General features: G+C 40.0%; 1 protein-coding gene across 6 annotated transcripts in view; it reads right to left on the bottom strand.

Moving 5' to 3' along the window:
* Positions 1 to 4,074: 4,074 nt before the first annotated feature.
* EPHB6 (EPH receptor B6) overlaps positions 4,075 to 12,493 on the bottom strand; it is an 84,075-nt gene continuing 75,656 nt past the window's right edge. For 5 of the 6 annotated variants that reach the window (XM_032207596.1, XM_032207613.1, XM_032207606.1 and 2 more), the window contains exon 18: positions 4,075 to 5,937. In XM_032207596.1, coding sequence (XP_032063487.1) covers positions 5,920 to 5,937 — 18 coding nt within the window. In that variant the 3' untranslated portion in view covers positions 4,075 to 5,919. The remainder of the gene's footprint in view (positions 5,938 to 12,493) is intronic. The other variant, XM_032207628.1, reaches the window with a different exon arrangement.

Here is a 12,493-nt window from a genome sequence, read left to right as displayed (position 1 = left end):
CCGTATCATCTTTGTGGCCCTCCGCTGGACTCTTTCCAGGAGATCCCTGTCTTCTTTGTACTGGGGAGCCCAGAACTGGACACAGTACTCCAGGTGAGGCCTGACCAAGGCAGAGTAGAGGGGGAGGATCACCTCCCTTGACCTGATGGCCAGGCTCCTTTTAATACACGCCAGGATCCCATTAGCCTTCTTGGCCACAAGGGCACAGTGTTGGCTCATGGTCAACCTGTCACTTTAGACAATTATTCCACACCACCCACCCATAATGATGGCAGGATTTAGCTATTCTATAGCCAGTTAGGGGGAGTCTCATCATCAGTTGCTCTCATCCCTATGGGAGACTTCAATTTCCAAAACATAACATAGACTTAACATACATGTATTGTCACAACAAGAAAGTCTGGAAAACTCCTAAAGTGTGTTGAAGATAATTTCTTATCACAAGTTCTTAGTGAGCCAGCTAGGAAAGGTACCCTCCTAGATATGTTATTGGAGAATAAGAAGGCCTTGTGGAAGAGGTGATAGTATGTGGCTGTCTAGGCCACAGCAATAATGAAGTAGTTGAGTTCAAAAAATTTGATATAATAAAAATGTCAGCAGAGTTGCCACCCTGGATTTTAAGGGAGCAAACTTTAAGCTACTCAGGAAGATGGTTAATTGTGTCCCTTAGGAATCTCCTGTTTAGGGAGTTTTAGGGGTCCATGAGAGCTAGTTACTTTCCAAGAACCACCTTTTAAAAGCTGCGGAGCAAGCAATCCTATTGTGCTATAAGTCAAGTACATGGGGCAGGCCAGCTTGGCTGAACAGGGAATTCCTCCGGGAACTAGGGCACAAAAAAGAAAATATTTTCTCTCTGGATGCAAGGTCAGGCTTCACAGAGCTGTAGTTTGCATCTGCAGGGAGAAAGCAAGAAAAGACAAAGCTCACATTGATCTGACATTGGCCAATGTAGCATCAGACAAACAAAAAGGCTTTCTCAAGTATGTCAGCTGCAATAGGAGTTCAAGAAAAACAAGGTTTTAAAGAAAAAAAAAAAAAAAAGAAAGAAAAAAAAAAGAAAAAAAAAAAACACAAGGTCAGGGAAAACATTGGACTGACATTTGGTGAAGATGGTCACCTAAAAAATAAGGATGAGGAAATGGCAGAGGCTTTTAATGACTTTTTCTTCTGCCTCAATTTTTAGTCTTGATTACAGATCTTGGGCTGCCCAATTGTCAGAGTTGGAAGACTATGGTTAGGGGATCAGTGACTTTCCATTTGTGACCACCAAAACTGGAAAGGACTGGTTTTATGTGCTGAAAGTTCTTAGGTCCATGGGTCCTGAGAGGATTCACCCCAGAATACTAAAGGAATTAGTGGATGTTAGAGCTAGACACCCCTCAACAAAGGCTGTGGGAATCTAAGGAGGCCCCTGCTCACTGGAAGCTAGCCAATGTTAAAGTGATCTACGAGAAGGGCATGAGAGAAGACCCAGGGAATCACAGATGTGCTAATTGAACTTCAGCACATGGAAAAGCTATACAAATTAGCCTGGGTGCCATTGAAAGGCATTTAAAGAACAAAGATGTTATCAGACAGTCAACATGGGTTCTTGAAGGGAAAGTCCTGCCTTAGTAATTTTATCTCCTTCTATGATTATCACCTGCTTAGTGGGTGAAGGGAAGGCAATGGGTGTAATCTTTCTGAATTTTAGTAACGCCTTTGATAGCATCCCTCACAGCATCCTTCTGGACAAATGGTCCAACTATGAGATGAACAGGTTTTATGTTAGGCTCGTAGTCAACTGGCTGAACAGAAGAGCTCAGAGGATTGTAGTGAATGTGGCTGCATCTGGCTGGTGGCCAGTCACCCATGGTGTTCTTCGGGGATCAATTCTAGCGTTAGTTCTAAAGTACATTTATCAACAACTTGGATGCAGGAGTTGAATGCATCCTTAGAAAATTCACTGATGATACTAAACTGGGAGATGCCGTTGTCTCTCTGGAGGGGTTCTGCACCTGGGACAGTGCAATGCTTAATGCTCAGGAATAGCTTGTTGCCAGATTCTTCTAACAAGGAGGTCCAGAACAATTACAAAAAGTTGTGCCTTATGAAGATGTGGCTGACACTGCTAAATTTTATTTAATTCAGGTGGTTCTTGTATATAGTTTGAGATGTGGATACCAAAGCTCTCATAAAATGGAGAGCTTTGAACCTATGTGGTTCAAACATGACTTATTGACTATGGTCTGTTATTTTGAAGAATAGATTGATAATACTGATTAAAGACAGACAAGCATTGTAAAATAATCTAATGCCACTCCTTGACAGCTGGAAAAAAAAAATAGTGCATATTCTTTCTACCTATAATGGATTTTCTGAAAAGCATTGACCTCACAAGGTTTCCTAGTGGCCAAGGAAATCGATTGTAAAAGCCTTACTGTGGTCTGTGGATGGATAAAAAGGGAATAGAATCAGTGTAAGAGGCTAATTTTCTTTCCATGTATGGTATTAGTGAGACCAATGGTGTCTGGTCTTGATATTCAATTAAAAACAATATCCAAAAAATACGTCAAAGAATTGAACCTTAATGATAGTATGTGGGCCAAATGATCTGTGTGACAAGGAGCCATCTAAGTATTTCAATTTTTTAGAGTATAGAAAAGGAAGATGGGACCTGATAATGGCAAGAAACACAGAAATACCATATTACAAGTAGTTCTTTATTCTAATTTGGTAGCACACAAACAGTGCAAGGCAAATTGCAGTTAAAGATTACCGTAATAATAAAACTGTGTAGCCATGGGAAAATCAAGTCAAGGTATCTGGTAGAATTATTATTCCTGAATTAATCAGGATTAGATGCCTTTCTAGCAAATAATCCTTCAGTCAAGTATAAATTAAACTCAACAGTGGGTAAAAGGGTAAAATGTAATGTCCTGAGGAGTGAAGGAGATCTGACTAGGAGATCTGACAGTGTTACTTGTTCTGCACAAGGTGCTCATGATTCTTTGTGAAATGCCTTGTCCTATTGCTAGTACTTTGTCTAACATGCAGATGATACTTGGAGATCTCATTCAGTTCTGCTAGCTCATGGCAGGCATGATCCTTGCATATGTCAGCTAACAAGGTGCTACAAACAAGCTAGAAGATATTAAAGGCTAAAGTAATTTTCCAAGAGGTAGCATATTTTAAATATTCATCAACAGAATTATGTGGAATATATGTCTGGAAAGGCAGTATTTCGTTCTCCAATATATGTGTAAGTCAAGTTCGAACACATAGATGAAACTGTACAGCATACATGCGTATGACTGTGCACAAATAATTTGTTCTTTCTCTTTTATTTTTTTTTATCACCTTTCTATCCTCCACATTTTTCCTTTTCTTTCCTTCTAATTTTTCTGTCCTTTCCTGCTCACCCAGTCCAAGAATTTATAAGTGACCTAATATAGCTGCCCACATAGTTATTTTGACTTGGTTCCATAAAAGGAAAGATTATCTAGTGGACCTAAATTCAGGGTACGAATTCAGAGGAAGAGCAGAGGACTGCTGGAATTTGATTCAACTTCTGAAAAAGTACTGTACCCCATAGTAAGAGAGAATCTACATTCTTCTCATTCTTCTTCAGAGACAATATGGATTTACTGTGTTATTGATGTGTTCCCTAGAATTTCATAAAATGTATGAACAAATACAGCAAAGCCAGGCATTGTGGTTGTCTTTCAATAAAACCTCTGGATGATGTAGCCATTAAATTTATTTTGTTCCAACCTGTTTGGATAGATCAGGAAGTAACAACAGAAGATTGGCCCATCAAAAACAAACATAATAGAATTTTGAACTCAGGAGCACCAAAGATCCTAAGAAGGGCTTACTGAGGTAGTTACAAGTAAATAAACTTAAACATAGGCATACTGCTGTCATTTGACATGGGAGGCAGCTAAGCACCACACAGCCATTCACTCACTCCCCCACAGTGGGATGGGGGAGAGAATCAGGAAAAAAAAAAAAAAGAAAAAAAAAGTAAATAAAACTCATGGGTTGAGACAGGACAGAAAAGGAAGGGAAAAATAACAACAACAACAACAATAATAAAGAATATACAAAGCTAGTGATGCACAATACAATTGCTCACCACTTGCTGACTGATGCCAGCTTGTCCCCAGGCAGTGGCAGTCCCCTGGCCAACTCCTCCATTTTTATTGTTCAACATGATGTCATGTGGTACTGAATATCCCTTTGGCCAGATTGGGTCAACTAAAACATCATTGTGTTATCAACATTATTCTCACTGTAAATCCAAAATATAGCACCATACCAACTACTCAGAAGAAAATTAACTCTATCCCAGCCAAAACCAGAATATTCACTCTCTTTTCTATGCCATCCACATCATGCTCAGGTCCCACACTTTCCAGTACATCCAAATTAATCACCACCACCTTTCCTGTCTTTTGATGTATATACACAGACATCATTCCCTTTGTCTATGGTCCAGTGCTCTAAAATGTCCAATGAGTTCATTTAGTCCATGACTTTGGGTTCCATCTGCCATAAAAGTCCTTCAGGGCAGGAGAGATAGTGTGTGGTGTTGGATTGTTGCTGCTGAATTCAAGTCTGGTTCCATCACTGCTGCACTTGTCTGGTTCTATCACTGCTACACTTTGCCTAGTTCCATCTAAGTTCATTCTTCATTAATCTAGGTGATTCTTACTTTAATATTGTTGATATGTCATATAGCCATGATAGTAGTGATGATATGCAGCATTATACAGCAATTAACATCATAAAAATCAAGTCATTGGCTATTCTCGCCCAAAATCAAATCCCCCTGAAGTGTACCTCAAGGTAAATCAGAATTCCCCATCCTTCTGCATTAACCTACCAAGTGCACCCAGGTCCCTGAGCAAAAGCAGTCCCAAGGATGAGTTTGCTTTTGCCTGCAGAAGAAACAACCCAAACTGTCTTCCCCATCACATTTTTTGTGTGCAGTCCAGGGACTTCATACCCTTGTACAGTCTGTAAGGGTTTTGAATGAGCAGGGGCAGCTCAATTGGCGGATCCCCTAGCGTTGACTAACCAGGTGACTTTTGCTAAATGTGTATCCCAATGTTTAAATGTCCTAGCACTTGTTGCTCTCAGTGTAGTCATATTATTTGATTTTCCAAGAGGCTGGTTTGTGATAAGGGATGTGATATACCCATTCAATGCCATGTCATTAGATCCCACTGGATGTGATAAAGAAAAAAGAAAGTAAGATATTACATAACACAGCTCTGAGAACAAGCAAATAACTCCAAAAGAAAAAAAATCTTGATTGTGACCAGCTTTTGCCAGCCATTTTATTCCTAAAAACAGGATCTCCTGTGCAGGTCCTTTGTTACTTTGTTTTATGGCAAGATATTTTTCAGAAGGATTTTGACAATTTCCTTCCCTTTCTCAAAAGCTTCTTTTGCTGTGTTGCCCCACACATATTGTCAAAGTATTACAATTGTTCAGGAACTTCATTCTGTTCCATTGCAGTCTGTAACAGTCAATTGCAAATGATAGGACTGTGTTTTCACCCCTGGTGCAGTCAATGTACCGGTGCATCCAGTACTCTCTTGAGCAGAGGAATGTTTGCTCCTAATAGCTGATATAGTGGTTCATACAGTTGGGAAGGAAAACATTCTCTGTGAGTTGCTGAACCTTTTGGGAAAATTTCTCCTCAGTTAGACGCAGGCCTGCAGGGAGAGAGAGACTTTCTTCATGTTGCTGGAGTTGGCCATCCAACTGCTAATGAATTGGCATACAGCAATGGTGTGCTCTGTACAAACTTCTGCCACATGGGTCACCTGCACTTGACTTCATCTGAATCTTTGGATAACAGGTTGTTGTCCAGGTCACCATAAATCACCTTCAGCATGGCTAATTCCCTCAAGTACTGGATACCTCTCTTTATGGAACTTTAGTTGCCTGAAACATATAACATCTTCCTTGAAGGGGTATCTTTCCTTCACACCTGACAGGAGTCACTTCCAGTGACTCAGGGCTTGTGCCCATTTCCCTAGAAAGGGTTCCCAGACACTTGGCTTCTTTGAACTCCAGTTCCAGACTACTGGCCCCATTATCCCAGCATCAGAGCAGCCAGGTGACAAAGTGCTTGTCTGAATGACAGATTAAATCTTTTCACATATCTTTACAGCTCATGGGGATAGGGATCAGGTGGTTACTACCTCATTTATTAGTTCTGCCTCTTTTGTTCTTGTGATGGCCCTGCTTCAGAATAGCCTGCCTTGTCAACTCCTTCCTCCTTTCCATTAGTAGAAGTTTCTTCCCTTTCTAAATAAGTTGATTCGCATCTATTGTTTCTTCCTGAATATAGGGGTCAGTAATATCAGCACAAGTTGGTTCTCTGGTTCAGCTGCAGTACCTGTCACGAAGGTTGGGGTAGGTGCTTTGCCTGTTGTTATGTCATAAGATTTAGAGAACTTCTCTTCCCCTTGAGGATGCTGAATACTGTTGAACAGGGCTTAGTAGGGCATGGGCCAGGCCCAAGCATGTTGCAGTGATTTGTGTCTTTCTGGAACTACCAGGGTGACAGCATAGTTTTTTACAAATATTTTACTAGTTTTTCAGGATTCTGCATTGTTCAGGGGTGATGTTTCAAAGCACTGTAAGTGTCCACTGTTCTAGGAGCCTGCCCACAGCTTCCCACACTCCCTGCCACTCCTAACTATCCTGCCTCAGGGCAGATCTCTGGGTGGCATTCTTAAATAGTATTTTAACCTTAAACAAAATCTGAAACATATTCAGGAGACATAACAATAGGACCATGCTGGCTTGAACACCCCAAGGATATTCAATATTCTCAAGAGCTATTGTAATCAGATTAGTCTAAAGACTTGTAATTTTATCATATCATAAGCTGGTGTTACACAGTACAGCAAAATTATAACCTTAAACCAGTCCCCAGAGATGATCAACAGCATGACAGGGAGCATAGAGAGAAAGTAAGGGATTACATAACACAGCTCTGAGAAAAAGCACAACTCAAAAAAAAAAAAAAAACACCTACAAACCTATATTGTGACCAGCAACTATTTAATTTATATAACACTGATGACATTTTTGTTTTAATACACTCTGATCAGATCTGTCATTATCATAACCCTTCTTGCCACAAGTTAGGTGCCAGAAGGACTGTTTAGGTTTAACCCAGCAGGAAGCTAAGCACCTCACAGCCATTCACTCACTCCTCCACAGTCAGATGGGGGAGAGAAATAAATAAAAAAAAAAGGTAAAACTCAGGGGTTGATAGACAGTTTAATAGCAAAGGAAGGTATAATAATAATAATAAAGAATTTACAAAACAAGTGATGCACAATGTAATTGCTCACCACCTGCTGACTGATGTCCAGCCAGACATTGAGGAGCAGTGGTCTTCCTCCATTGCCAAGTCCCTCCCTTTTTATTTTTCAGCATGATGTCATATGGTACAGAATAGTCCTTTGGCCAGATTGGGTTAGCTGTCCTGGTTCTGTCCCCTCCCAGCTTCTTGTGCACCCCAGCCTCCTCGCTGGCAGGGCAGCATGAGAAACCGAGAAGTCCTTGACTGAGTGTAAGCACTGCTCAGCAACAACTCAACATCAGTGTGTGATCAACATTATTCTCATTGTAAATCCAAAACATAGCACCATACCAACTACTAGGAAGAAAGCTGTCCTAGCTGAAAACAGGACACATACATAGGAGACAAGACTGACTGGTCTTACTGTTTGGGCTAATATCTGATGCTGTAGTTTACAAAGACGGCCAGATTATGCTGGTGAGGCCTTGATAATACTTCTCTTCCCCCTCCGTCCCCACTTTCTTCCCCCAGTTCTTCCTCTTCTTTCTTCTCTGTTAGCTTTTTACATCATCTGCAAGACCCAGGATCCTGATGAGGGCCACTTCTACAACTATCCCATGGCATTTTTCAGTACCTTTGAGCTTTTCCTCAGCAACATTGACGGACCTGCCAGCTATGAAATGGACCTACCCTTCATTTGTGGCATCAGTTATTTAGCCTTTGCTGTTATTGTCACTCTCCTTATACTCAGCTTGCTCGTTGCCATGATGGGTGGCATCCAATGGAGTATGGTCATAAGCAGGATGAACTTTAGAAAGCACAGGTGAGAATACTTTTCAGTAACATAATTTTGAAATTTGAAGAGTGTGTTGGAAAAGACAGACTGCTTCTAGTCCTGGCAGGAGTAGAATTGGGGTCCGATTGACACGTGAGGCACATTTGGTTGATAAGAGTTGTGGATTTTCTGGCAGAGGGAAGAACTGAGTATTTATGAGCAATGGTATGAGAAGTACATTTAGATGTTTTTTGACTTCTAAGGTAATTAGAACAGGTGGATTTTATTTTTCCTACATTGGTCTTATAGCAGCTATGGAAATACTCACCTATTTCTTCTGCTTCTGCATCCCTCAATGCCTGTAAACATTTACTCATTTATTTATTTATTTATTTATTTAATAGTTTGTTGCCACTGCTGTAATGCTGGAGAGGAAGCCTCCATGATGCTTCTGTCCTCACTCTGGAATCTGTGGTCAGAGCTATTGTCTAGAGAACAGATGTATACCTCAGATAAATTCTGTTAGATTAGACAACTAATCACAGTAAATTCATGTGTGTACACCTATCAGGAAGGACTACCCTGTTCTAAAAAGTGAGACCCAGTGAAAGAAACAACATAATGCAGGATTGGATTATTGGGATCTGGTGTGGAGTTCTGAAATCTTAGGCTGAACAAGAACCAGGAAAAAGACTGAATCAGAACATTAAAAATCGTGTTCCCACTCCCATGCCCTGAGTAGCTTATTTTTATCTACAGGTCATGATGATGCAAGGAACACAACTTAAAGGGGTCCTAAGTAAATGTCTTTGTATAGTCACAGCTCCATAAACCTTCCTTGTTAGAAAGTGCCTCTTCATGCTTAATCTTGAATATCATCCAGTTCTTTTCCATTCACACCCACTCCTGAATTATATTCCTTTAAATAATGTGTCCCACGTAAGTATCAAGATGATAACCAGGTGGTATGGAAATCTCACATTGTTAGACCTTATCAAACAAAGATTAAGGGTGGATATTATTACTATCATACAAAAGGCATAGCAAAAGCATACCTGCATACTTTCTGAAGGGAAGGCATCATCTCTCAAGCATAAGAAAAGGGACCACACCTAAGTCTGTGGTACTGAAAACTGAACTTTCAGTTCAGCTTGCAAATTGTGCTGCACTGCCTGTGTCCGGATAAGAACTGTGTCATAAACTTTTCATTGATTTTTAGATAAATATTTGTAGGAAGCTACTCAACCTAATATCCTCAGCCTTATCTTAACAAACTAGTACTATTTTCCAGAGAGATCTAAAAAGCATCCTAAATTTGAAAAAATCAATCTGTCTATCAATCTAACAATAAATATTCCATTCCAACTAAGTTCTGAGTGCATGCAGTTAAACAGCTGTTCACATGATCCTATGTCCCTACACTGGCATTTATTTTGCTAACTGACAGATTTGATTGACAGATATTTCAGTTTGCAAAAATATTTAATAAGTAAAAAAAAAAAAATGGTTCTCAGCTGTTCGACTGCTGTTATTTCTACTGTAGCTTTCTTCACTGGGAAAAAAACACATTTGTTTATCATAATCATCATTATTATTGTTCTTTCTTGTTATGAATCTGCAGGGACGGCAGGTTATAGCAGTAACAGTTTTACAACTTAGCTTATAGTAGAGACATCAGGATATATTACAAATATTGTCTTTTTTTTTTTTTTTTTTTTTTTTTTTTTTTTTTTTTAACAGGCACTAGCAGATCTATTTTAAAATAGCTTATTTTAGGTAGTGCCTTTTCATTCATATCTGTCAAAATATCTGATTTCTCTGAATAAAACTGCTTTTCTTATTTTTTAATCTTCTGTTCACTTACAGAGCCCCAAATGTATGGCCAGTAATAGGTTTCTTTAAGTTTCCAAAACACAGTGAGAAAGAGTTGCTTGGTTATAACTAAAAATCTAGTTTTAGCCAGCAATAATTTCTAGTGCCACTGCAAACTAGAAAAAATCCAAGTTTTTGGAAGCAAACAGCTTTATCCTTGTTAGGTAAGCACACTTAGTTGTGTATGAGACATAAATAACAGTCCAAACTCAATTAATTACTTGAGACATAAATGTCAAGATGCCACTCCATTGTACTCGTATTTGGGACCTGCTCTTACAGCAGTTGACCAAAAGACCACATTGTTCAAGGAACAAAGGTCACGGCAGAAACTAGAAAGAAATCTTGATATGTCATCACGAATCTGAATGTTTCAACTGCGGATATTTCAGGAAGAGTTTTCTGTTTTCATCACCCAGAAAAGGGAGGTAGGGGACAAGACTGTTTAAGGGCTGCTAAGCCTTCTTCCGTGTTTCAGGAAGCAGAACAGCAGGGGGAGCAATTCCTCTCTGAACAGACTACAAAACAACAGGCTGTAAAGGTGGACACACAGTGATTTCACAGCTCCCGGCAGCAGGAAGGAAAAGCCCGGAAGTGAAACAGCTCCATACAAAGAGCATAAAGATGCTGAATGTCGTCGTCAAAAAAAAAAAAAAAAAAAAGTAAATTCTGAGTGAAAATGACACAGGAGTGTCATTATTTCTTCCATACAGAGTTGAAAAGTGAAGTATTGAAGGATTAGACTGTAGTTCTTTAGTAGGACATGAGGTTTGTTTACCTGTGCTTCATTTTAACATCCAGAGATTCAAATTTGCATGCAATCTAAAATCCTTAGGCTGCTTGATAGTCATGTATAGTTGCAAGCATGACATAGATTTGAACAGCTCATTGCCTTCAGTATCAGCTGGTTTCAGTGAAGAGAAAGAACTGGTTTTGTTGCACCATCTCAGTTGCACCTGTATGCATAAAAGCTGTGTAGTGACTGCTGAGAAAGCATGCCAAAGGCTGGCTGGCTGGAAGCTGGATGCATTCATTTATACTAGCCCCAACTTAGATTAATTGGCTGAAATACCTGAACAAAGAAGATGCAGCAGGAGGGATGGCCCCACCTTTGTTTGCTTATTAAAGGCAAATAAATAGGTAAATTCCCTGGTGTTGTTCCACACTTCCCACCATATCCAGAGGTTTCACTGAGCTTAACAACATGTGAATTTTCTGGGACCAAGGAAGCTACAGCATCTTCTTTCTTTCTAGATCATCTCATCTGCTGAACATTTGTACTAAGGGACAGCCTCTTTTCGCTCTCCTTCAGTAGTATTAAGCAGCCTGTGCTCCCTCAGCTAGCCCAAGTATAGTGCTGTCAAAATAAGCACTACACCCTTGAATTTCAAAAATCAAATAAACAAAACAAAAATGGAGTGTGGATGCCATATCATAATGCACATACACTGAGGATACTTGGGTGCCAAACACTGTGGAAGTCACACTGTCATGGAGCCTTTCCTCAATATCAAGAGGTGAGCAGAGCCCACTTACGACATAAAAAAGCCATGGCTTAGTGAGATAGGAACACACAGATATATAGCTCCTGGCTGAGAATTCCTTTACCACAGCAGAACAGGTGGGAAATAGCTTGCCTGATACCCTCTTTGACAGGACAATACATTAACTGACATACTGGTGCTGATTGTATCTACTGTAAGACTGTCAAGCAATGGAGAACACAAAGGCAAATGCAAGGAACCTCATCAGGAATAACTATGAAACAGCTTGCACTGAAGTGAAGTTGCTTTCTGTTTCCAGATTGGAAAAAGGTGGTGGTCAAGCAGAAATGCTATTGGGCTTTGCAACATATTATCACCTCCTTTATGTGTAACTCTCTGAGTCCTCACAAAAGCCTAATGCCCTCATGAAGGTCTAGGCATTGCTACCAGTTACTCAGTCTTCTTATGCACTCCGTATTATAAATATCATATGGAGAAATCTGGGCAATAACTTGTGTGTCTGGGGGAATTCTTAAAACCATACAGGAGTTAGTCCTGCAGAAGTTGTGCTACTCTAACCTTGACAGCTAGAAAAATATACTAAGTTGATGACTAGTTCACAGTGAACCAACAGACACGCACAGATCAGAATAGCTAGGGCAATTCCCTCTCTAGACACAAAGAAGGCATCTTTTTATGCAATGTCTTCATTGGGGTCTTGCTTAACAATGCCATTTCCATTTCCTTTCCTATGCATTGGTGAAGTGGACAAGTGTTTAGTTTACGAGTTTTACTCTCAAGCTCAGCTTTCACACTCCTGTATAGGGACAGACACAGGACAGAGTCCTAAACCCTGACACTTAGCCCCTGTCTGAAGGCTTTCCTTAGTACCTGCTTTCCTTAAGCAGGTACTAGTCTACCTGAATGGAGAGAACCCATCTCTTCTGATCATTCTCATGCACTACCAGTCAGACAGCATGGTTGATCCTGAGAAAATTCAAATTCCTGTTTTAGGGACTGAACTTACTGCTGGGACTAGTACCATTCCAT

Source organism: Aythya fuligula, chromosome 1 (genome assembly GCF_009819795.1).
Source record: "Aythya fuligula isolate bAytFul2 chromosome 1, bAytFul2.pri, whole genome shotgun sequence".
NCBI lineage: Eukaryota > Metazoa > Chordata > Aves > Anseriformes > Anatidae > Aythya > Aythya fuligula.
The sequence above is the reverse complement of the archived record's forward strand: the minus strand, read 5'-3'. Positions and strand labels throughout refer to the sequence as shown.